We start from the raw sequence: 27,469 nt of genomic DNA, 5'->3' as shown, positions 1-27,469 counted from the left end.
TTGGGGGAAGAAGCTATTGCAGAGTCTGGTCGTGTTGGACCGGATGCTGCGGTACCTTCTTCCTGATGGCAGGAGGGAGAACAGTCTGTGTGAAGGGTGGGTGGAGTCATCCATTATCATGTTTTGGTTCATCATTGTTTTTTCCTGAACCTGCTGATCTTGATCTGAGGGCAGTATGGCTCATAAGTCAGGTTTTATTTTTACATTTACATTTTATGGCATTTAGCAGACACTCTTATCCAGAGCGACTTATAAGGTTACTCATATTACAGAGGTGGGTCAGTGTAGTGTTAGGAGTCCTGCCCAGGGACTCTTATTGGTGTAGTGCAGCATAGTCACCCAGACTCCACCGGGAATCGAACCCTGGTCTCCCACATGGTGTTGTTGTAACGCAATGGTAGGTGGTGGTGTTATCTGTTGCACCACACCAACCACCAAGGTTTTATGGGAAGAAGAGTCTTAAATACTGTGGTTTCAGTGGCAGGTTCTGTCTGACTGGGTTGATTGTGTTTTTTAACCTCTATTAGTACGATGCACTAATAAATAGAACAATAAACAATAAATAGAATAAAGAATAATATGTAAAAAGGTATTAAAGTAATAACAAACTGTAAAATAAATCTAAAAATATATAATAATATGTAGTATAATTATATAAACATTTACAGGAAATTAACATCTGTACAGCTGTGGAAATAATTCTAGTGCAAATGTTATGCTCAGTTTAGTTATAGATTAAGTTTATAGATTCGGTTTATATATTGGGATTATAGATTAGGTTTATAGATTAGTGTGGGAGGTGTCCACTGTGGTTTAGGAGCGCTACAGCTCTGGGGAAAAAGCTGTTAGCGTGTCGTGTTGTTCTGGTTTTGATGGTTTTGATAGTTCTTCCACCAGAGGGGAGTGTCTGGAAAAGGTGATGTCCAGGATGAGATGGGTCAGCTGTTCTGTTCTGTTCTGTGTTGTATACAGTATCTGAGCTGGGTTTGGACTGTTCTGCAAGCAACCTAACTGAACAACTGCCAATGGCGCTAGGACCCTGGCCCTAGTGATGACGGGATGGGGGGATTGCAAGCCCCGCCCCTACACTATGATTGTCTAGGGTTAGTTCTCACAAACTACTGAGCTGAAACACAGCAAGTAATAACAAATACTTCTATATAAAACTTTTTGTTATTGATCTGATTTTAAAAGCAGGTTCTAGAGCCGAACTCTTCTCAGAACTCTGGTAGAACGGTGTCTCAGGCATCAGGCAGCGTCTTCATCACCATTAGGTGAAGAACTTTCTGTGAGGAGCTTTTATTAGAGCTTCAGACGTCTGCTTCCCTTCACCTCCACTGTAGAACTCCAGCTCTGACTGGGGGAGAATATCTAGAACCTCCACTGTAGAACTCCAGCTCTGACTGGGGGAGCTTATCTAGAACCTCCACTGTAGAACTCCAGCTCTGACTGGGGCAGCTTATCTAGAATCTCCACTGTAGAACAGCTTTAACTGGGTGAGATTATCTAGAACCTCCACTGTAGAACAGCTGTGACGGGGGAGCTTATCTAGAACCTCCACTGTAGAACAGCTGTGACTGGGGAGCTTATCTAGAACCTCCACTGTAGAACAGCTCTGACTTGGGGAGGTTATCTAGAACCGAGCATTTCACACCAAACCCACCAAATTATGGAGAGGATGTTTAAAATTGGTGGAGTTTCCCTTTAAAGAAGCTGGAGTTACTGTTCGTCTTTATCAGCCAATCCCGGAGCGAGGGGGCGGGGCTTATCGGAATTATAGGTGGTGAAAAAATGACTACCCCGCCCCCCGTCCCTCCCTCCGCCAGATCCCGAGCTTAACTTCCCTAGCTGACGTCAGCGGGCAGCCCTGGCAGTGCTCGCCGCTCCGGACGCAGTGCTCTGGGGGGAAAATGCTGCTCTCCGTGCCGCCGAGGACGGGAATCAATCCGTATAACGGATACACCGGCCGGAACAGCAAGAAGGTAAGAAGGCCCAGAGCTTCGGACTCGGCGGGACCGAACCGTATCTTTTCTGAGAAGCTCGTGTTCGTGTATTTTTGCGCGCGCCGAGTGAGCTGCAGTGTCCTTGAGGGCGAGCGCGCGCTTGGGAAGCGGACAAGAGTTGGGCTTTTTCTTTAAACAGACCCCCCCCCCCCTTATTATACTTATTATAATCGCTGTTATTAGTTTTATTAGTAATGTTATTGCTGGATTTGTCAGCGCTGCACTCCCCGGTGAGGAGGGGGTGCGCTTTGCTAGGGGACCGTGGAAAAACGAGAGCGCGCACGAGTGAGTGAGTGAGTGCGTGTGCGCGTGCACATCGACTACTTAGGACCTATAGCAGAACAGAATCGATTATTGATTGTGTGTTGGGGGCTGTTATAAAAGCTAGGGAGTGAGGTAAAGGATGACCAATTGGAGGGGGGGGGTGAGAGCGTGCGTGCGTGCGTGCGTGCGTGCGTGTGTGTGTGTGTGTGTGTATTCCTGGAATCCACCAAGTTTGGCAAACTCCTCAGTGAGGGCAGACCAGGATGCCCCACCCCTTGAAAGAGCCCACTGTGGAGCTGCTCTGAGGGCTGAGAGGGAACAGGCCCAGCCCAAGTTCAGCCCTGCACTCTTTACTGACCTGATCCTCGCGTCTGTAGAACAGTTCTAATACTGAGTATAGATGTATTTGCAGTCTATCTTTGAACCTGTTGACTGTAACACTGTAATGCAGAACAAGGGTAGAAGTGTCTACAGACCGACTCTAACTCTGAATACATCTTATACCCCTATATACACCTTATACCCCTATACACACCTTATACCCCTATATACACCTTATACCCCTATACACACCTTATACCCCTGTACACACCTTATACCCCTATATACACCTTATACCCCTATACACACCTTATACCCCTGTACACACCTTATACCCCTATATACACCTTATACCCCTATACACACCTTATACCCCTGTACACACCTTATACCCCTGTACACACCTTATACCCCTATATACACCTTATACCCCTATACACACCTTATACCCCTGTACACACCTTATACCCCTATATACACCTTATACCCCTATACACACCTTATACCCCTATACACACCTTATACCCCTGTACACACCTTATACCCCTATATACACCTTATACCCCTATACACACCTTATACCCCTATACACACCTTATACCCCTGTACACACCTTATACCCCTATATACACCTTATACCCCTATACACACCTTATACCCCTATACACACCTTATACCCCTGTACACACCTTATACCCCTATATACACCTTATACCCCTATATACACCTTATACCCCTGTACACACCTTATACCCCTATACACACCTTATACCCCTGTACACATCTTATACCCCTATACACACCTTATACCCCTATACACACCTTATACCCCTATACACACCTTATACCCCTGTACACACCTTATACCCCTATACACACATTATACCCCTGTACACCTTATACCCCTATACACCTTATACCCCTATATACACCTTATACCCCTATATACACCTTATACCCCTATACACACCTTATACCCCTATACACACCTTATACCCCTATATACACCTTATACCCCTGTACACACCTTATACCCCTATACACACATTATACCCCTATACACCTTATTCCCCTATACACCTTATTCCCCTATACACCTTATACCCCTATATACACCTTATACCCCTATATACACCTTATACCCCTGTACACACCTTATACCCCTATACACCTTATATCCCTATACACCTCATACCCTATACACACACCTTATACCCCTATACACACCGTATACCCCTATACACACCTTATACCCCTATATACACCTTATACCCCTATACACACACCTTATACCCATATACACTCCTTATACCCATATACACACCTTATAGCCCTATACACACACCTTATACCCCTATACACCTTATACCCTTATACACACCTTATACCCCTATACACCTTATACCCCTATACACACCTTATACCCTATACACCTTATACCCTATACACACACCTTATACCCCTATACACACACCTTATACCCCTATACACCTTATACCCCTATAAACCTTATACCCTATACACACACCTTATACCCCTATACACACACCTTATACCCATATACACACCTTTTACCCATATACACACCTTAAACCCATATACCTGATACATCTTATACATCCTATACACCCTATACATGTTATACATCCTATACACTCTATACACCTTATACACCATATACACAGTTTGTACATAAAATCTCTACAGTTGCAAAATTGTACGCAAATGTTTGTACCCTGCTGATTTTAAAGTGTAAATAAGTTAATAATCTCAACAGTATGGAAATGTAAATATGACTTTTCCTGCTTATTTAGTAACAATTTCTGTGTATTTACTGAATTATAACATATGGTTTATAACAGGGGAAAATAAATGTGCCATCACTGTTTCATCACAGTGCCCCACACTGTAGAAATGTCTGTAGGTTCTACATGTCTGTGGTTCTAAAACTAAATGTCTATAGAATTATTTAAGAACCAAATAAATGTTTCTAAAACAACTCTAACAATACTAAATATTTAACTGAACGTATAAACCAGCTTTACAAACCTGTAGAACTGCTCTGAACATGTGGGATGAGGATTTTATTGTTTTACTGAATATGTGTATATATATATATACATTTAGCTTTAAATGTGAGAATGTGTTTATAGAAATGCTGTAGAGCTGTGTGTGTGTGTGTGATGGCAGTATCTGGTTTACATAATGCTCATTTTGAATTTCTCACTAGAGAGTTTGAGTTATTTTACTGCAACACACTTCTTCACTCTATTGATACTCTCACACTCCAACATGTTGATATGGAGAGTGAAAATGGCTGTCCTTCACACTCTAACTACGCCAGCGTCGGTGAGAGAGCCAAATTCCAGAGTTGGCGGTGAATGTAGGTCAGGAGTGAGGCGGGCAAGTCAGAGTGACTAAAGGGCCTCGCTGGACTCAAACGGGCTTGAAGAAAGTCAGAGGGTTCTAGACTCAGAGCGGAGGGTTTTATGTTGTGTTTGTCCTTCTTTTCTTCATGTTCAGTTTGTTTTCTCAGAACTGCTGCTGACTCCGACCCCACGACTCTAGTTTAACTACTGTAGAGGCGTCTGATATTTACACTGTTTATATCTGTCACTGTGGTGAGGGCAGAGCTCTGTGTATATACTGCCATCTGTGTTCCCAGGTGCCGGTACCGGTACTAATGTTCAAATGGAAGTAAATGCCAGAATCAGAGCCAATACAACAACATTCACCACAGACAGCTCCTGAGTTTAGAAAGACAGCTGCTTCCTCTGAGGACGTGAAAGATGAGAGAAAACTGTTCTATTCGACACCAGAGCAGCACTTTCTGCTACTGTTGCGTTCCCTGGTTTCCTGGGCGAGGCCTGTAAAAACTCCGCCCACTTCAGTACGTATTACCAGAATTTCTTCCCAGCTCTAAAAACAAATGCAGTCACACAGCTTTACACTTTCATATGTGTTTCGGCAGCAGTTCTAAAAAGACCTGTTAAATTGGTTCCTTGCCTGATTAAAGGGCTTCTATAGAAATTAAAATACACACATGAATAGAGTTTCCTGTATAGTAGGGGGTATTCACGTTCTAAGACAGTACTGTAACTGGAGTACCGTATCTGTGTGTTCTGTTACAGTGTTGTGTGTTTTGGGGAAAGCCTTTAGGAAACTTTTAAAAGTGCTGGTCTGGGAAGAGGGCAGGAATTTGGCCTGCTGACTCCACCTTGTTTACTGTCATAGAGAAAGGCACCTCTGTGGGGGTTGAGGGCAAAGCGCTAAATTACGTAACAGTAAATTCTGAGAACTTTGCTTGGTACAGTGAAACGACACAATGTGTTCTACTGCTGAGCTTTCTGAAGATCACACAAGCTTCAGGAGGAAGGTCTAATGCTTTATTTGTTTATCCCCCCGCATGAACAGACACGCAGGGCTGGAAGATCGGCTGTGCTGTAGTTCGAACTCTGAGAGCCAAACGGTTCCACTATTATTATAAGTAAAAGAACCTTTAGTTATGAATAGGTATGTATGGGTATGTAGGGATATTGGTATGGAGGTTGATATCAGTAGAAAATGCTGGATGGGATATCGTCTACCACCAAAGCGGCTGTGATGTCAGCAGTTTAACATTAAAGCTAAAATTGTCAGATATAGATCTTAAAGCTGATTTTCTGTATGTGTGTGTGTGTGTATCATTGTGTAAAACTTAAATTGTTTCCAATAGGGAAATATTGAATAATATAATATAATATATACCAGGGTGAATTTACCCTGTATATTTCTATATATAAAATTAACAGTTTTTAAATGTGTAGGTCTTTATATAAATATATATATATTTATCATTTTAAACACACACACACACACATATATATTGTTCTGGTCATGTTTCCTTGGACACCTGTGAGCCATTACCTGTTACCTGTATTACCCGTGACACTTTACACTTTACAGTACACTTTACAGTTGTTCAGTCTCAGTGAGTCGAGTGGGTTCTCTCAGACAGGACAGACAGCGGTTCCTCTCTGCGGAGTGAGATGTTTCTTAAAGTGAAAGTGAAAGATCTCCCCGTTCCATATCAGCCTGGAATGAAACTGTTATGAAACGCTGTTATGAAACACTCCTCCCTGAGCGTCTCACTTAAAGTGAGTTTAGAACAAAGCGCCCCCTGCTGCCCTTATTAAGGGATGGATCTTCATGTCCACTCAGGAACATTGGTTAAAAGGTGACTTTTGCAGCCCACCTTCCTACAGCCCCCATCCTACAGTCCACCATCCTACAGTCCCCCATTCTACAGTCCCCCATTCTACAGCCTCCCATCCTACAGCCCCCATCCTACAGCCCCCCCATCCTACAGCCTCCTATCCTACAGCCTCCCATCCTACAGCCTCCCATCCTACAGCCCCCATCCTACAGCCCCCCAATCCATAGTATTTTACTGAAAAGGCTCCGTAGTTTATGTTTTATCGTTTGAATCTGAGGCTCTGAAAGTTGTGGAAGATTTAATGTTTTTACTGGAAGATCATGAATAGAGTCTTTCCTGTCTTTCCTGCGGTTTGGAGATTTACCAAAGCTGATGCTGAAGTACAGCAATTTGGCAGAGGTGTGAAGTTCATCTGTAGGTCAAGTGCACATGTGGAGAATTCCAGACATATCTCTTTCACCATCTCTTTCTCTCCTGGTTTTGCTCCGTCCCGCTCCCTGGTCCTTGTACCTGAGACGTGAGCGTAAACAAAACAGAGAGCACAAAGTAAATGAGGGGTGAGGGAAGAAAAAAGGGCCCTTTGTGAGTGGGCGGCGGTTACAGAACCAGATGGCACCCAGCATTGAGTTACCACGCTGCCACCAGAACGACTACATTTGAGCTACTTTTCCCAGAATTCCTTGCTGTGGTGCTCTGTAAATAAAGCCTGGGTCCTATAAAAGGGAGGAAACGTGTTTCTGTTGTTAAATTTACTGTGAAAGTGTTGGGAAGTTCATAAGAGAACTCTGAGAACCGACACTGATCTGGTTCTGGTCTGAAATGTGCAAAAAGAATTTACTCCTGTTTTACACTCAGATCGTTTAAACAGGGGCAACATTTACACACTAGCGCTTTTCCTGTGTGTCAGTGTCTGATCCAGTGACGGTCTGTTCTGTGGAACTTACGTGTTCATTGCACTGCAAAAACGAAAGTGTCCAAATCATACAAAAACATTAAACATGACAAACCAGCACCGCAGAACCGATCGCTCTGATCAACGTCTGACTGATTTAAACGCTCTGGAGCTGATTCTGATTTTAAAGAGCTAAAAATTGGACAAGGTCATACTTGTTCAAACATTTAGATGACTGATAAAACTGACCTTTAAGTGTTTGATGTTAAAACAGAGCCCTACTGACTGATATGGTACCAACACAGTTCCCAGCAGAGCTGTGTCCAGCAGAACCGCCTTCTTCACATTTCTGCTCCTGATAGAAAGCCAGCATTCACTCAGGCTGAGAGAAGACAGGCGAGAGAGACGTGAGGTGAGGTGAGGTGTCGGTGTGATCACATCAGAGCGACGGGAGGAAGAAAAGAAGCCCTGTCTTTCTCTCTGCTCAGCTCAGTGTTTACTCTGCGGTCATGTGGGCAGGTCGTCCCTTTAACTCCAAACCCAAACTGTGAAAGAGCGATATACCCAGGACTAGGGCTGCAGCTACTGATTACTTTGGAATCGAGTATTTCACTGATCGGTCCATGAATCGATGAATCGAGTAATCAATCAGAAATACTTTTGCTTTATTAAAGAGCAATAATAAATCTATATAAGATTAAATGAGACTGGTGTCCTTTTTATAAACTCTGCATGTTTATTCAGTTGATCATGGTGTAGCTGTTCGTACAGCGCTGCCAGTTAGGGAAAAAGAGGTGAAACAGTTATTCCTGATATTTATTATGAAGCCTAAAGGTCTTACTGTAAGTACATAGATCTGACCACTGTACAATTATTTACTGTGTTGAAGCCCCTGATACTCACCCATGCTCCCTGGGTATGCATCACTGTGGGGAGTAAGTGTGTGTGTGTGTGTGTGTGTGACTATGATCATAAAGATAAAGAATGAAGCTCAGGCTTTTACTGCTGAACTTCTAAAGCTCCACACAAACACTCTAACTTCTGTTTCCATGTGTTCTTGGAGAGGGATGACCACAGCATGGGATTTGTAGTTCTATTCTGGAAAATTAACATTTCCACTCCTCCCTGCTGAAGGAGAGCGATGCATACAGTGTTCTTTTCCATCAGCAGCTCACCTGATTTAACATCCTGACGAGCTGATCAGATGAACCAGGCCTTGGAAAGGAACCACAGGGAACCCTAAGATGAACAAAGAGAGCACTGGAGACAAAAACTTACTCTATTTCCCATCATACACACCAAGGCTTTTTACCAGTTTCTTTATTTCTACTATAATCATGTAAAATTATGTCACCTGTGGAGCTGAGAGCAACCAGTGCATTGTTGTGAAGGATAGACAGAACAAGATCATATAGATTTCTGTATATGAACACACACGTGTTAACACAGGAGTGTGTTCACTCGTCAGCCTGGGTCCTGATCGAACAGTGAGGGCTAGACGCCTGTCTGTCTGCAAGATCCTGAGAAGTGAAGGGGACTAACACGGAAATGCTCATAGAACACAACGGGACCCTGGGCCTGTGGACTTGTAATTAACAACATTGGGCCTCTTGTCCTGTATGATCCCCATTGCAACACGGAGGCTGGGGGCGGAGGGGCTAACATTTGCTGTAGTGTGAAGGTTTAATCTGCTTAATGTGCTGGTGATTGCCTGATGTCTCCTGCGATGCTCTCACATTAATGTGTGCATTTCTGAGGAAGCGCTATTAATAGCACCTCAGGGTAGCAGCTGTAGGCTCCTTCTAATGATTTTTCTCTTCTTCATACACACATTCATTCACAAGGCTCAGCAGGAGAGAGGCAGAGCACTGTGTCTTAAGAACTTCAGTTAGAACTGTGTTCACCGTTTACAGTTCGGGGTGAATACAGTTCACTCATGTGACCACGGTTAGGATACTGAGGAGTTGTTTGTGGACACTGTAGGTGTTGTAATGTGTGATGCAATCCCACTGTTTGGAATTGAACCAGAAGTGGGCTTGGCCTAACCCTGAAGGATACTTCAAGCAGCATTTCATTCTACCTGTACAATTTAAGAATGGTGTTCAGGTTCATCAACATTTTAAAGGCATGTTAAACTCTGTGTTTCAGTTTCGCATAAATGTTAGATTTCAGCAACTTCCCATTGTCTTCTATTATGATCATGCTTTTCGTGTTTCAGAAATGTGTGCAATATCTCCAGCCTCTAGTTTGGGCAGTGTTCATCTGGTTCATACCATTTTCTTTCTCTCTGCAGCAGGCCTATATGTCCTCCAGCCACCAGATGGCACCCTCCAGTCCCAACACCAACAGTAGCAGTACAGGGGGAGGGGAACAACTGAGCAAAACAAACCTCTACATTCGGGGCCTCCACCCCGGGACCACCGACCAGGACCTGGTGAAGCTTTGTCAGCCGTAAGTCCGTGCGTTGATTAAGCTCATGCAAGTAGCTGTGTGGTCATAGTTTCTGCCCCCTGGAGGTGAGAGGACCTGTTAGAGAAGAATCGTGAAGCCCCTCATGGAATTGTTTCAGACTGAAGTTTATTTATTCAAAACTAAACTGAATCAGTTAGACTGGGACTGACCGCAGCCTGGTTATGTAACAGTAAGCGTTCCTCAGCTGTTCAGTGGAACAGAGCAGCAGTCCTACAGAACGGTCCGACCTTCTCACTGGTCAGAGACTTTCACTCAGTTACCATCACAAAAATCTCTCCAAGTCGTTTTCTTGTAATTTCATTTCATAGACAAAATTCCTCTGTGTCTCCTTTTGTTTGGAAGATGAACTGCAGCTGTTTTCTGATAGATCTTGTATTCTCTTGCTGTTAACCACTGTCTGTGTGTGTATGTGTGTGTTTGCGTGGGTGTATACAACACAAGCAGCATTAATCACGTCCTCGTCTGCATCAGCTCTGCAGCTTTTACCTTCCAAAGCACACCGAAAGTGCCTGAGAGGAGCATTTGAGAAAAGCTCTCCATTCGCTCATTCCAAAGTGTTTCCCAGTACAAAAGCAACGGGACCTCTGAGCTGGTTCTGATCACTGTACAGCCCCAGTCCTGTTCTACTCGTCTACCCTCTGTCATACTGCCCCTCTCTGTTCATTGTGGTACTGCTCGTGTTGATAGTCGAGGACGTGTCTAACTGACACTATGAACATATGCAGGATCATCTTGTGCATATGAACGCGTAATTTAACAGATTTTGAATCTAGTCATTAATGTTAAAGAGATGAAAAAATCTGAGTGATCATTTTGTTCATTGATTTAGTTTTTAGAGATTAGAAGTGAAGCCAGTGTGTACAGTATGAGTGGGCCTGCAGTGTGCGCTGTTGTGTATGACTGGAGTGATAATTAGAGGAACGATATCATTACAGTTATTGTTGTAGTTAAGTTACATATTCTGTATGAAACACACACACTTCCTGTGCACTTCCTAAAATACAGTATTTTCAGTCTGAGCATGCTGACACGATTTCCTGCCTAGGTTGCTCCTCTAAATCTCTCAAAATTTAAGAGCCAATCGCAGGAGTTACTCCACATCATGACTTGACGGCCTGAAAGTAGACCGTCAAGATTGCTAACCTGGCTAATGTGCTAGCTAAGCTGATGTTAGCTTCAGGCAGTCTGTCTTATTGTGTTTCTAAAGCGAATTGGCTAAAGTTACACGGAGCAGATTAAGAAAATAGAAAAATTTATTAAAGATGAGAAATAAACGAGTGATTGTAAACGTGCAGAGACCCGTGAGCTTCAGTGAATCCATTCTCAGCAGAAACATTCAGAAACCGTTTAGGCAAAAGACTGAGAAGGAGAAAAGAGCTGACTGTAAAAGAAACGGGAGGGCGAGCGAGGTGTAGGAGAGATCGATAGCGAAGGAGAGGCAGAGATGGGGCCTGAAAGGGGAAGGCCTGCTCTTGTCCTGAGGTAACCCTCCCTGAGAGACTCTGGAAAGACTGCTGCGTCTGGAAACTCACAGAAGGGGTTTGGTTGGCGAGTGTATCGACCATAAACTGTTACAGAGATGATCCGTATTAGAAGAGTCCGCTGAGTTTAATGAAGCAGAAAGAGGAACCGTGATGTCACCAGGCTTGGACAGACGATACTGGGCAAAATCTTTAAACTGGAAATCCCTGCCACTGTGTGCAGCCTATCAGAGTAAAGTGGGTGGGCATTTGTAACCCAGATGACTGGGCTTTTAATAAAGTAGTTCCTAACTTTAGGAGTTTTGGTGCGTCTACTGGAACAGAAGCTCATTTTTATAAATCTAGAAATATAGGAATGGTTTTGCACTTAACTTAAATTGATTATGTCAGTGTTTTTAATTCCACGCTTCAGCCTAACTTTTCAGAGGCCTAAGGACAGAAATGTACCAGTGAGTGTAGTTCAGTTCAGTTCATTTGAGTTGGAAATGGTGACTTTTATGATGGTGATTCTGCTTTTCCACAAACACCCAGCAGACGTATTTAACATATGGAAAAATTCAGCCGTCTATTCTTGGCAGCGACTGTGCCATTTAATCCATCATACACAAGTCTGGAATGTCAACTGAGAAATATATCTCTACAAATAACACACAAACAAGCTGCTGCCAGGCTTTCACCAGGAGGACGTTTGCTTTCTGAGGAACAGACGTTTATTAACCCAGTTGTGTACTGGTTTTAGCTGAGGCCTCAGAACTGAGCTCTCTGTTTACCTCTCTGTACCTATCCGGCTCCTCTGGCTGCTCCTCTTCTTTTGTTTTTCATGTGATTTTTTTTGTGCAGTTGTGAAAGTTTTCCCATATTCCTGCCCCACCCATCTGTTCCCCTTGGGTGGGAGAGTGGGAAAGGGTAAGGAGATGGTAATTTCACGCTGATGTAACCCACGTAAAAAAGGTCGCTGTTTGTGTCTCGCCTTTGCTCACTACTTCGTCACTCAGGCTAACAGGTTACTGTTTTTCTCTGCGTCGAACTGCACACTTTCATACATTTTAGTTTCCGGACAGCAGAACATGTTCGGCAGCACAGCGAGGGTAAAAAAGGTTCTTTTTAAATAAATGAACTGACCTAGAACCAACTCAGTCAGCCCTCAGTTCTCCCTCTTCCATCAGTTTAGGTTCGTCCAGCAGAGAATCATAACACCCTTCACCCCCCTTCACCACTCTTCACCACCCTTCACCACTCTTCACTATTCTTCACCACTCTTCACTACTTATCACCACTCTTCACCACCATTCACCACTCTTCACTAGTCTTCACCACTCTCCACCGCCTTTCACCACTCTCCACCGCTCTTCACCACTCTTCACCGCCCTTCACCACTCTTCACTATTCTTCACCACTCTTCACCACCCTTCACCACCCTTCACCAGTCTTCACCAGTCTTCACCGCCCTTCACCACTCTCCACCGCCCTTCACCACTCTTCACCACCCTTCACCACTCTTCACTATTCTTCACCACTCTTCACTACTTATCACCACTCTTCACCACCATTCACCACTCTTCACTAGTCTTCACCACTCTCCACCGCCTTTCACCACTCTCCACCGCTCTTCACCACTCTTCACCGCCCTTCACCACTCTTCACTACTTATCACCACTCTTCACCACCATTCACCACTCTTCACTAGTCTTCACCACTCTCCACCGCCTTTCACCACTCTCCATCGCTCTTCACCACTCTTCACCGCCCTTCACCACTCTTCACCACTCTTCACTACTTATCACCACTCTTCACCACCATTCACCACTCTTCACTAGTCTTCACCACTCTCCACCGCCTTTCACCACTCTCCACCGCTCTTCACCACTCTTCACCGCCCTTCACCACTCTTCACTATTCTTCACCACTCTTCACCACCCTTCACCACCCTTCACCAGTCTTCACCAGTCTTCACCGCCCTTCACCACTCTCCACCGCCCTTCACCACTCTTCACTATTTTTCACCACTCTTCACCGCCCTTCACCACTCTTCACTATTCTTCACTATTCTTCACCACTCTTCACCACCCTTCACCACTCTTCACTATTCTTCACCACCCTTCACCACCCTTCACTAGTCTTCACCACTCTTCACCGCCCTTCACCACTCTTCACTATTCTTCACTATTCTTCACCACTCTTCACCACCCTTCACTAGTCTTCACCGCCCTTCACCACTCTCCACCGCCCTTCACCACTCTTCACTTTTCTTCACTATTCTTTACCACTCTTCACCACCCTTCACCACCCTTCACTACTCTTCACCACTCTTTAGAACTCTTCACTACTTATCACCACTCTTCACTACACTTCACTATTCTTCACCACTCTTCACTACTTATCACCACTCTTCACTACTTATCACCACTCTTCACTACTCTTCTCTACTTATCACCACTATTCACCACTATTCACAACTTATCTCCACTCTTCACCACCCTTCACCACTCTTTACTACTCTTCACTATTCTTCACCACTCTTCATCACCCTTCACTACTTATCACCACTCTTCACCACTCTTCACTACTCTTCACCACTCTTCACTACTCTTCACTACTCTTCACCACTCTTCACTACTCATCACTATTCTTCACCACTCTTCACCACCCTTCACCACTCTTCACTATTCTTCACCACCCTTCACCACCCTTCACCACTCTTCACTACTTATCACCACTCTTCACTACTCTTCGCTACTCTTCGCTCCATAACATTTTCCTCACCCGTTTTAAAGTAAAGAAAGCAAAATCAGTGATTCTCACGTGTTCATGATCTTCCACTGTAGCTGGATCTTCAGTCCATCTTCTCAGTTTGTATTCCTCCAGCAGTGCACTCTCCCCTGTGCAGGTCTGTAGGTGCAGTCAGGTGCACTCACTGCAGTAACCAGAACTGCAGTGTAACGTAGTGTAGGGTGGTTCTATCAGTTGTGTTTGAGCTCTTTGAGCTGAAAAATGTAACTGTTCACCTGATCAGAACTGCAGAGAAGCTCTCATCAGCTACCCTGAACAGAAAGAAACTGCACCTGTAGAGGAACAGAAAACCCACAGTGTTCTAAGACCCAGCGGACAAAGGGCGAGAGAAGGTTAGAGGGAGGAGAGAGGAGAGGAAGAGAGGGTGGAGAGATCAGGTTACACAGCCTGCTGTTACTCCAGCAGCAGATCAGCCTGCGTCAGAGCCTGAGCAAGAGAGTTCATCCTAGTGCACAGAGAGAGTGAGAGAGCACTACATACACTACACATTTAGACCTGCTATAATCACTACACCTATATACTTGCTATAATCACTACAAACTACACCTATAGACCTGTTATAATCACTACAACTATAAACCTGCTATAATCACTACAAACTACACCTATAGACCTGTTATAATCACTACAACTATAAACCTGCTATAATCACTACAAACTACACCTATAGACCTGTTATAATCACTACAACTATAAACCTGCTATAATCACTACAAACTACACCTATAGACCTGCTATAATCACTACACCTATAGACCTGCTATAATCACTACAAACTACACCTATAGATCTGCTATAATCACTACAGACTACACCTATAGATCTGCTATAATCACTACAAACTACACCTATAGACCTGCTATAATCAGTACACCTATAAACATGCTATAATCACTACAAATTACACCTATAGACCTGCTATAACCAGTACACCTATAGGCCTGCTATAATCAGTACACCTATACGCCTGCTATAATCAGTACACCTATAGGCCTGCTATAATCAGTACACCTATACGCCTGCTATAATCAGTACACCTATACGCCTGCTATAATCAGTACACCTATAGGCCTGCTATAATCAGTACACCTATAGACCTGCTATAAGCAGTACACCTATAGACCTGCTATAATCAGTACACCTATAGACCTGCTATAATCAATCAGTACACCTATAGACCTATAAAAAAGAGGGGGAAATGTAAGGGAGGGTGCATTGTGTTAGAGGTGCTGTGTGCTTGTTAATGTGTGTAAATGTGTTTATTCAGTGTGTGTGTTTGGTGGGTTAAATAGTGTGTGTGTGTGTGTGTGTGCACCCTGTAGCTGAACTTGCTGTGCTGTTTTTGAAGGTATGGCAAGATTGTGTCCACCAAGGCCATCCTGGACAAAACCACCAATAAGTGCAAAGGTGAGCATCAGTGCTGCTCCTCGTCAATACTGCTAATCAGTTCTATAACCATTCTCATTATTAATGTTAAATATGTCTTTATTGTGTGTGTGTGTGTGTGTGTGTGTGTGTGTTTTCAGGCTATGGATTTGTTGATTTTGACAGTCCAGCAGCAGCGCAGAAGGCTGTATCATCATTGAAGTCCGCTGGTGTTCAAGCTCAGATGGCCAAGGTACCTTATCTCATCTGCCATTACATCACCCAGTGCACCCCTCAGTAAACCCCCAGTTCATCCCCAGTACATCCCATTTGCACCACTCAGTACACCCCCCAGTGTACCCCTCAGTACACATAAAAATTGTCCCGCCCTCTGAAACGCAGTTTCTAACCCTAGGTGTCAGTAATGTTGGGGTGAGGGGAGGTGGGTGTCAGTAATGTTGGGGTGAGGGGAGAAAAGCTTCCAGTAGTTGCTGATTAACATGAATGACAAATACCTGCAGCTCCTCACTACAATTACATACTGTTTATTATTTATTATTTTAGTAATGGTTGTTATCATGATTGCGGTTATAACACACTATTATTATTCATATGTTTATAGATGAAACACTATGTTAGTTTGTCTGTAAGTTTCCATTCAGACCAACTTCTCTTTTTTACTCATTTGAGCAAAAACTTAAAAAAGGCCAAACATCCTTTAGCGTCTTGTTTAATCACTCGCGCCCAGAATAGAAGCAGAGGTGATTTATTTTTGTTTTCAAAGAGAACTGCACAGATCGGTCTCTGTGTGAAGTAAGCAGGACGAGGGGTGGAAGGTGATGTAGGAAAGGGTGGAGTAGAAAAAAGGAGAGTGAAAAGAAAGATGGAAATCCTCAATTAACCACTTAGCTAATCACTCAACTAATCACTAACTAACCACACAGCTAATCATCCAACTAATCATTCAATTAACCACCCAACTAATCACTAACTAACCACACAGCTCATCACCCAACTAACCACCCAGTTAACCACTCAGCTAATCACTTAAATAATCTGAAGTCACTCATGAGTAGGGGAGTCTGGATGCTGAAGACACAATAAATGTGTTAAAATGGGTTTGACTGAGCTGGGGTGGGCTCTGAAGTCAGAGGGTATTTCTGTCTAAGATCCATATTTTAATAAGCCATGAGCTGGATGCCTCTTGCTTGAGGCGACTCATTTGCTTCACAGATTTGTAATTGTAGTCAACCAGGCTTCATTCAAATGTTTCCTCTTCTCCTCGTTGGACCTTACAGCTGCCAGGCTGAAATTTGAATGTGCTGCAGTCAGTCGTTATCTGTATCTGTAGTCTGAGGAGTGATCAGCAGAGGGTGGGGAAGAAGACACAATCTATAAACCCAGTGTTTGATGAATGGGCTACATGACTGGATAATTAGATCCAGTATTTTGCAGCGTCACCAGCATGTTGATGTTTTCTGGGCTCGGAGAACGAACCGATCGAATGGCTGATCATTAACAGCCTGGCCCGCGTTGCTCTTCAGCGTCGCTACAAGCTGCTGTTTTCACTTCTTTATAAAAATGTACAGAACAAGCGTTTGATGTAGATTTGTGTAAAAGGTTCTACATCACTCATTTATACACTGAGTGTTTCATGATGAATGGTGTGGAACTGGACTCTGGTTCAGGTGTCAGAGAGGAGGACACTGCACACACTGCTCTCCGTCATGGACGATGATGGTCACCCACTGCTCCCCATCATTTGTACCACAGGAGCGGTGGCAGGCAGCTTTCACAGAGCTGCTCTACAGACAGACTCAGGAGATCCTTTGTCTCAAGAGCCATCAGACTCTTCAGCTCCTCCCAGTGGGGCGGGAAGAGGGAGAAGGAGGGAGGAGGACTGAGTCTCTTATGTTTAATCAGAGGTTTTGTGAGCAGGCAGCATGTACCGTCAGCCACCAGCAGGGGGCCCGGCCAGCAAAGTATGAAAGCTGGTGGGGTTGGAGCAAAGAACTCCAAGCCCCAGAATCCCCAGCGGTAATCAACGCTGACCAGACCCACCTGTGTGGCAGGTTATAAATACACCCAGCCAAACACACTTCTGCGTCCCACCTTTGTAGAGGGGTGAATGGTAACAGTGGGTTTAATTTGCGAACAGTAAAGAGAAGCTGCAGTTAAAGAGAAAAGTGTTTGAGTAAACATCACTCCTGTTTTTTCCCTTGTTTGTTTTCCTGCCGTTTTCAATTGTCTCACAGCTGTGGTGGTGCAGTGGAAATACACTGGGCTCCCATTACCAGGGTTGGTAGTTCAAGCCCAACAGTCACTGAGCACACACCATAAGAGGAGTAGTTTCATTTAATCATAATAAAACAAAGTTTAACTGCACTTGAGTCCAAACCCCACATCACACCGTAACAGGTTTAATCTGCACTATTTACTGTACATCCTTTACTTTACTTTAATACCAACATCTGCACTTATTTATTCAGTTATTAACTGCACTGCTTTTCATCTCCGGTTGGTTAAAATACATATTTTATTTTATTCTATTTATTTTATTCTATTTATTGTACTGTATTTACTGTGCTGTATTGTGTAACTGCTGCTGGCTGCTAAATGTTCTTCGGGATCAATTAAATATCTATCTGTCTATCTATAAGGACCATTGTTCTCCACGTTCTCCTGTAAAGTGTGTTCTTATTACAGCACTGATGATACAGTGAGAATCTCTGTGTTTATAGCAACAGGAACAGGACCCCACTAACCTGTACATCTCCAACCTGCCTGTGTCCATGGATGAGCAGGAGCTGGAGGCTATGCTAAAGTCATTTGGTCAGGTCATTTCCACACGCATTCTCCGCGACGCCAGCGGGACCAGCCGGGGCGTGGGCTTTGCACGGTACAGTAATCTTGTGTTTATTGTCTGTTTAGTAATAAATGCCTAATCCTAACCCTGCAACACTCATTCAAGTCATATGCTCATTAGCTGCCTATTGTGCAAAAATCCTTTTATCTTTTTTACAGTGAGTTAAAAGTGTTGTGATGAAGAAACTGACAGAAACGCTCCGAAATAAACCAAAAGCATTAAAAATCTTTTTTTCAGATCGACTTTCAGAGCTAAATCTGCTGTTGTTGAGATACACACCTCTGTTCAGACAGTGATGAACGAACCGCTATCATTAGAATCGTTTAGGGGTGTAAAACCATGTTCCCTAAACCTATCCCTATCCCTAACCCTATCCCTAACCCTAACCCTGTTCAGACAGTGATGAACAAACCGCTATCATTAGAATCGTTTAGGGGTGTAAAACCATACCCCCTATGTCTATCCCTAAACCTATCTTTATCCCTATCCCTAAACCTAAACCCTACTCTAACCCTAACCCTAACCCCAATCCTAACCCTTAAAGGGAACAAAAACGCCACTCTAATCCTAACTGTTGCCTCGATCCTGGATCGTGTTGTTCTGGATGTTTTACTTAATCTCCTCTTTTGTCTCTAAAGGATGGAATCCACAGAAAAATGTGAAGCCATTATTCAACATTTTAACGGCAAATATATCAAAACTCCTCCAGGAGTGCCAGGTATGTGTGTGCGTGTGTGTGAGTACGCGCATGTGTGAGAGTGTGTGTGTGAGTGTGTTTTCTGTCTGTAATTCTGCATGATCATTTATTTCCAGTACAGTTTAACGGTTGTGGCAGTTTGGAGGTGATTTGAGGAAAAGGTCGTATTTTTGGGATTTCACAAAAAAATGTGAAAAATATAATAGAGACAAAAAAAGTATAAAAAGGTGATTGATGTGGAAATAGTGTAATTTAGGATTTAGCTGGTAATATCAATTAAAATAAACAGTGTGAAGTAGTAATGTCTAGGGTTAGGGTGTCTGGTTCTAACAATGTCTAAACATTTCTCCTATTAGACTGGACAAAACAACCATATTCACTATTTGTGGCACAGATGGAATTTGGCTTCCGCCTTTAACCCATCCATGCAGTGAAATGACCGTCTTTGTGATGTCACTAAAACCAGCAAATTTACATACAGTATATCCCCCATTCAGCCTATAGCAGTTTAGTGTTTCAGTTTGGACTTTTTTCAGTACAGGGTGGAGGTGTTGGTGTAGAAGTGGTTCTAAACGCTGTAAACAAACTGTAGACCCGGTCTTGCCTGTTGAGAATATGGTGACATGAAGTTAACAGTAAAGACAAACATATTCACTTAGAACACACCTGCAGGTTCCTCTGTTCCGGATTATTGATGCAGCTTTCCGTCTCCATCTCAGTGCCGACAGAACCTTTGTTATGCAAGTTTGCTGACGGCGGACAAAAGAAGCGGCAGAACCAGGGAAAGTACCTGCAGAACGGTCGGCCGTGGGCGAGAGATGCTGATGCGGTAATGCTTTTGTATTTGAGGGGAATTCCACCCAAAGCTGTGTTTTTCTTCTCTGCAGTGAAATGTTTGAGGATGTAGGAAACTGCAGTAATCCATAGTCAAGTCAGTCTTAGTATTCACTGTATTTTTTGCTGATATTTAATTGTAACAGATTCCAGAATGTCAATAATATAATATATAATGTTCAATGAAATTGAAAAATTGAATGATGAATTCTTGCTTAAATTGGGAATCTGTGAGTGGATTTGGAATTAGACCTGAATCCTCACAGCAATTTTTCTTTCTTTAAATCTTCATTAAATGACATTTTGATGAATGAGTTCAGAAACAGTGTGACAGCCATGTGGGTTAGGGTTAGGGTTAGGGTTAGGGTTAGGGTTAGCTGAGGGTTAAACTGATGGAAATGAGAAGCTGGCTGTGAAATTTCAGCGTTTTTAAGCGCTGTTGCACGATGTGGCTGAAGTTGCTGAAAACCAGCTTAAAAAAATAACCCAAAAAACAGGTTTGAGCAACAGGTTCTTTTACATGTAGAGAACTTTTAAACTAGACTCTTCAGACTAGAACTAATCTAGAACATTCAGAGACCAAAAGCATTAACGTTTAGGATTCAACACATGCTTTCTGTCTTTGTCTCTGAACACTGCAGCAGGAACATAGGTTTCACATCATGGGAATTCCACCCTGTCTGAAACTTCATCATGATAATGCTCTTATTTTCCCTCAGGGAGGGATGACCCTAACATACGACCCGACAGCCTTACAGAACGGGTGAGTACAGAGTACAGTGTGCAGTCTGAACTTTCCCTCATTCTGACAGTATTCTAGATGGTTTCATGAAGAACCACATTTTATTTCTAATCAGTTTATAAATAAATAAATAAATATATATATATATAGTTATATTATGGATATGTGGAACAGCAATACTGTATGTACAGTGTAAGTTAATGTGTAAATGTTCAGAACTGCTTGTGGTATATAATACATTACTACTGCAAGGGTCTATGAACCTAAGATTTTCACTCACCCTTACACCTGAGTTAATGTGACAAACCTGATTTCATTTGATTTAATGTGTGAGATTGATTTGACTCACAGCATTATAGATGTAATAGCAGTACTGCAGCTGGGTTAAACAGGATTGGGATGCTTAAAGGAACAGTGTTTCCTACCTGACCTCTACCTCTTATTCAAATTCCTTATAGAAGCCATTTAGGAGCACCACATGTTTCTTGTTGATAAAAATTGTTTTTTAATGGAGTTTAAATGTGAGTTCCATCATAAAAGCTACAAAACAAAAAGAGACGCCTATCAAATAATTTTATATTTTTTAACCATTTCTCAAATTTCTAAAATGTTCATTTTGAAACATAATTAGAGCTTTTAAAAGATTGTTTTCAGTCTGGGTTGTCTGCTGGTTTCTAAGTTCAGGGAAGTGTATTGTTTGTGGTAACTGACTTTAAAGCGTAGATGCTGAAATGTGCTGAAGGATTTCTTGAAGGACGGTTTAGGGTTCTGGGCTGTAAATGAAACAGATCTTGAATGCCAGGAACTGCGGGTGGGTCCAGGCTTCCGTTCCTCAGTCCTGTAACTTATCAGTAACTCATTCAGTTTGCTATTAATTACAGAATAGTGAGGTAGTGAATTAGGATGTAGTGAAGGTGGAGTCTGAGGGATAAAGTACAAATGAGGGCGGAGCCGTTAAAAAGGTTAACATGCTTTTAAATGTGTTTTCATTCTCAGATTTTATTCGTCTCCATACAGCATCGCTCCCAACAGAATGATCGCTCAGACCTCCCTGTCTCCGTACCTGCCCTCTCAAGTGCCGTCTTACCAGGTCAGTGATCAGCTCTTTCCTGTCTTGTTGGGTTAAAATTAGGGTTGGGTTAAAACAGCTTGGCTCTCGGCATTTTCTTCACAGATTATTCACTTTAAAACCAGAATCACTATTGAATATGACAAACGTATTTGGTGGAGCTCCGTCACTCCAGAGAACCCCACAGCTCAATCCTGGGAGTTATACTCCTTTAGCCCATACTCAACATTGGGCAAGGTGACCTTAGGGTCATGTGATCATGGTGTCCTGCTCTATTGGCCAGAGCTTTTCTATGAGGATTATACAGCTGTGCATGAACACCTGTGACACCTTCAAGCAGCTGGACACTTTGGTCTGTGATCTGCTGCTGAAAGGTTATCGCTGTGTTTCAGTTTCAGTCTAGGGTTAGGGTTTCATTTAATCAGTCTTTCTCGCTGCAGATGCACAGTCCCTCCTGGATGCATCATCAGTCGTACCTCATGCAGCCGACAGTAAGTACAGTTTTCCCTGCTTTGCCAGAAACTAATGCTATACATCCATCTTTTCTTGCATCAGCTCATACTTCACTAGTAAATATTAGTACAATATTAGCATGTTAGTAATGATGTTGTCCTCAATCCAGATGATCTGAGCACAAATAAACATATATAAAAATACATTGAAAATACTTCAAAGTAGTTCAAATAAGGAGCTGAATGATTGAAATGTTTATCACATGTTTAAAACTAGGGATTAGTTACAGTTTCAATATTTTTCAAGTAAAGCCTCATAAATTATAATTCATATAATGTAATTCATGAAATACCGTAAGTATTTAAACCAAATACTTAACAGGTTTTGCCTGATGACTGTTTCTAAGAACATAAAGCCACACATGTCACTGAAGAGAACTCTTCACCTGTATGTTTTAGGTATGCTAATCGGCATCTCAGCCCATCTGAGATAATCGTAAGACTTCAATAAGTGCAAGATAAGGTGGAGGGCAGCAGGTGAGGCTGGGAAAATTCTCCTCAGGCACTCGAACAGTCAGTACTGCTGTCCTCAAGGAGGATCAGGTCCATCACCACCCCCACAGTTTTGTGCAAATCATTATAAGTGTTCTTCTGCTTACTCTGATCGACTTGCACACCTCCAGATTCTGGAGGCATGTCGAAAATATCATGGCTAAGCCTTCATGCCCTGTCCGTCACCTGTTACAGCTCCTACCCTCAGGTTGACATTTCAGCTAATTGAGGGTTAAAACAGCCTGACTACAACCAACCCCATCAGATCCCTGTATGCACAAACATACCTGCCCTGAGTCTGATTCACCTGGACTGAGTGTTAAATGCAATAGACAGTGTCTCTTTCTCAGTTTAATGATTTTATTGGAAACTGCGGTCTGACCTCTCTCTCCCTCTATTTAGGGGACGGTTCTGACCCCAACTATGGATCACACCATGTCCATTCAGCCCACCTCGATGATGGGCCCCCTCGCCCAGCAGCTCAGCCACCTGTCACTGGGCAGTGCTGGCACGGTATATTTTCTCTCTCTTTCTGCACTCTCCTCAGAAAATCAGACTAATTTTTCAAATGAATCTCTCTCTCAGCTACACCAGAAGTGTCTTTTTTATAAATTCCTTGAGGAATGTGTTGTGAGGAAACATCTGGTTTGCTGTCCACAGTACATGCCTGCAAACACTACTATGCAAGGGACTTACATCCCACAATACACCCCAGTGCCTCCCTCTAGTGTCACAGTAGAGGTAAGGCCTGCACTGATGTGCTTCAGTATCCATCAGCTGCTCATTATCATGTCGGCCTAAATCCTCTGTATTTGTTGCAGGAAAACAGCGGACAACAGCAACAGGTTTCCATGGAAACTCCTGCAGAACACACAAATTACTCCTACCAGCATAACAAATGAAACCAAGGTAAAACAAAAAAACAACCATTTACCTTTGATGTAAAATAATTTTCTTTAAAGGGAAAGAAATCATCATGTGATCATCACCATTGAAATGAATCAACTGAGAATCGAAATGAAATAGAACTTTCCAAAAGCTCAAAGTTCAAATGTCTGGTTTACATTCCAGTGCCATCCAAAAATAGCTCAGGGTAAAACACAGAATATTTTGTTTGAGTTTGTAAACGCCTGTACTGGGTGATCCGTAGAGAAGTTACAGGGTTATTAACTTCATTAACGTTATCTTAAACACATGAAGTTGTGACTTGTAATGCAGCGTCTCGTTTTGGAGTGAAAAACTAAATTTCAGAGAATCAGGTCAGAAAGTAGGCTTGACCAATCAGGATGTTCGACAGGCCACACTGATGATTAGATTGTTTTTGTGTTTTGAAGGACGGAGTATGTGTGCTTTAGGACTGGCTGTTTGATAAGGGACAGAGAATTTTGCACAATCAATTAGAACAGTTGTTTGGAGTTTTACATTCACACATTTGTTGTTGGTGGTGGTTGGTGTAGCACAACAGAACACTGCTATCTTCCAGTAAGCCACCACACCATGCACTGGGTTCAGTTCCCAGTCTGGGTGACACTTCTTTGGCTCATCTCTGTATTACGAGTAACCTGGATAAGAGCATCAACTTTATGACAAACTTCTTTTTACTATGATAATCTGGGTTTTATTAAATATATAGTCCCATATTAAATCCTTTTCATATAAATAATATATTTTAAATGATCAGGTCAAGTTTAGAAATTGTAATTCTAGTGTAACACAAAGTGACCAAAACCATTAAACTCATCCACTTTTCCTGCAGAAGAGGGAGTGATTGGTACGTGTTGCCATGGACAACAGAAATGTCTCGGCGAGGCGTCAGGATTCCAGTGATGAGCAGCACAGGAGGCAAACACGGATGACAAAAGGAACGTGTCTTTTTTATAAAAAATTAAATAATAAAAAAAAAAATCGATCATCTTTCGCTCAGCTCTTTGAGAGTCGCTCAACCAAAGGTGGGTTTTTAGAGGAGGAGCTTTGATCTACTTTGATAACAAAACAGAAAAAAAATATGCAAAAATTCACGAATGGGTAAGACACAGTGTTACGAAACAGCAACTTCTTATGTTTAAGAAATATTTCTGTAGGTTTCAAGAAATTTCAAACACAACGTGTCTTTTATTATTTTTCTCTTTTCTGTTGGTGTGATTTTTTGTTAAAATATGCTTTTATTTTCAATTTTGTTCATTTTTATTCAATCAGCAGCAGAAAGTTTTTTTTCAGACTCAAACTGTTTTATTTGTTATAGTTTTGAACTTGTTCTGATGTTTTTAGTCTTTTATTTCAGAGTGAACCATTTAAAGCCACTTCTTCATTTCAGTCCAGTGAAAAACATCTAACAGAGCATTTTAGAAAAATGTGATTGCTAGAAATTAATATCAAATTATTTTGTATTTATTTCTGTTTACAAATGCAACAGACAATCATTATTTTCTTATTTATTTGTGAGAATTTGATCCATTTTAGAACATAGACAATACAAATTTTAGATTTAAAAAGTGAAATCAGTTTTAAAAAGTGTTTATTAGTGATTGAGATTTTGACCAACTTGTACAAACACAGACAATGAATTTATTTTTTAGAAAACATGAATATTAATTTGTATATATGAAACATTTTAAATATATGGAAATGTAATATATTACTTGTTACATTTCTGTATATAGAATCATAACTTTGTCTATATTAATGAAATTAGTTTTTTGCAGAGAAAGCTGCAGAGGTTATAAATATTCAGTAGAATTTATGGCTGAACGCTGCAAGAAGTGTTGTGGTTGTTGTGTGCAGATATACTCATACGTAACATGAACATGGGCACTAGGTGGCAGTGTCCATACCACAATGTACAGAAATTAAACAGCAAAGAGTTGAGTGAGTCATAAAACTGAAGAAGAATTTTTGAAATTTGTTTTTAATGTTGAATTGGTCCTCAGACTGCTCTGTTTTGATTTTATGCTAATTCAGGTTGAGGTGGGTTTGTGTCCCAGACTACCAGTTAATGGTTGCTGCTTCAGCTGGGAGAGAGTTTGTTATTACAAAGAATTAAAACTTGACTAAAAAAAGTGTGTACAGGAGTGTAGGACTGGGGGACTGGAGGAGTGTAGGACTGGGGGACTGGATCAGTGTACGATTGGGGGACTGGAGGAGTGTAGGACTGGTGGATTGGTGGAATTGGAAGACTGGGGGACATGAGGACTGGAGAATTGTAGGACTGGGAGACTTGAGGACTAAAGGGTACTAAAGCACTGTAGGTCTGGGGGACTGGAGGACTAGGAGACTGGACCAGTGTATAATGTAGGGCTGGGGGACTGGACTAGTGTATGAGTGTAGGACAGGGGGAACTAGACTAGTGTATGAGTGTAGGACTGGGGGACTGGAGGACTGGACTAGTGTATGAGTGTAGGACTGGGGGACTGGACTAGTGTATGAGTGTAGGACTGGGGGACTGGACTAGTGTAGGACTGGGGGACTGGAGGACTGGACTAGTGTATGAGTGTAGGACTGGGAGACTGGACTAGTGTATGAGTGTAGGACTGGAGGATTGGGGGACTGGACTAGTGTATGGGTGTATGACTGGAGGATTGGGGGACTGGACTAGTGTACGAGTGTAGGACTGGAGGATTGGGGAACTGGACTAGTGTACGAATGTAGGACTGGAGGATTGGGGGACTGGACTAGTGTATGACTGTAGGACTGGGTTAGGGTCTCCCGAAAGCATCTTACCACCAAAATAGTCCTTGAATGGTCAAGCGAGCATCACACTTAACACTCTCTCCACCAGTCAAAATGATTTTAGACTGGAATGTGTGTGCCTCAGTCACAGCTGTAATTAATAAATGGAACCTGAGACCCACACCTGGCTTACTGAGCCTTTGCTAACCCAGTAGCCCTTCCCTTCTCTTCACTGCGCTGCGTTTAAACTTTTTTACGAAGGAGGGGTTTGCATGGTTCAGGTGTTTGTGGGTACTTGCTTTGACTCGCTTTGACTCGCTTTCACTTGCTGTGAGACTAAAAACAAGGCAACCCTTAGCGACAGATTTAGCTTGTTTTTGCAAGCCTCATCATTTTTTGCCCAGACTTGTGAAAACAACACCTTGCTAGCACCACTGATTGACAGATAGGACTGTTGTTGCAACAGGAAGGTAGACTCTCTTTAATCAGCCGTAGGTGAGTCTATCCTTTAACACAGAGGTCTGTGATTTTATGCTTGTGACAAAAATTTTAACCAAATTTGGACGAAAATTTCACAGTTCGCTTTTTTTTCCTCCTGCTTTGCTTCACTGGGGTTTTAAAGGAGCAAGTTTTAGCTGCTTGACTATTTGTGAAGAAGTGACTTTAAGTGGTTTTAGTCAGATAGTCGCAAGTCGTCACCACAAGGCCTTCACATCACCTGTCTAGAACCACCATAGTATTATGAAGAAAGTGGTGCAAAGGCATGTTTCTGGAACCATGCGAGGAGCTTGTTTCAGTTGGTTCAGGC

General features: G+C 42.5%; 1 protein-coding gene across 2 annotated transcripts; it reads left to right on the top strand.

Annotated features, from left to right (window-relative positions):
• The first annotated feature begins 1,876 nt into the window (after positions 1-1,876).
• On the top strand, positions 1,877-27,469 carry rbms2a (RNA binding motif, single stranded interacting protein 2a). Of its 2 annotated transcripts, none has more exons than XM_072666182.1 (14): positions 1,877-1,982; positions 9,972-10,126; positions 15,767-15,825; positions 15,945-16,036; positions 18,525-18,682; positions 19,288-19,367; positions 20,066-20,175; positions 20,900-20,943; positions 21,919-22,012; positions 22,432-22,482; positions 23,398-23,508; positions 23,656-23,736; positions 23,817-23,904; positions 24,752-27,469. In XM_072666182.1, exons 1-13 carry the CDS (start codon positions 1,911-1,913, stop codon positions 23,895-23,897), a joined length of 1,188 nt encoding a protein of 395 aa, XP_072522283.1. In that variant the 5' UTR covers positions 1,877-1,910; the 3' UTR covers positions 23,898-23,904; positions 24,752-27,469. The 2 variants fall into 2 exon arrangements, with proteins under 2 accessions (XP_072522283.1, XP_072522282.1); XM_072666181.1 differs by having other exon boundaries at positions 9,969-10,126.

Source organism: Salminus brasiliensis, chromosome 21 (genome assembly GCF_030463535.1).
Source record: "Salminus brasiliensis chromosome 21, fSalBra1.hap2, whole genome shotgun sequence".
Lineage (NCBI taxonomy): Eukaryota > Metazoa > Chordata > Actinopteri > Characiformes > Bryconidae > Salminus > Salminus brasiliensis.
The sequence above is the reverse complement of the archived record's forward strand: the minus strand, read 5'-3'. Positions and strand labels throughout refer to the sequence as shown.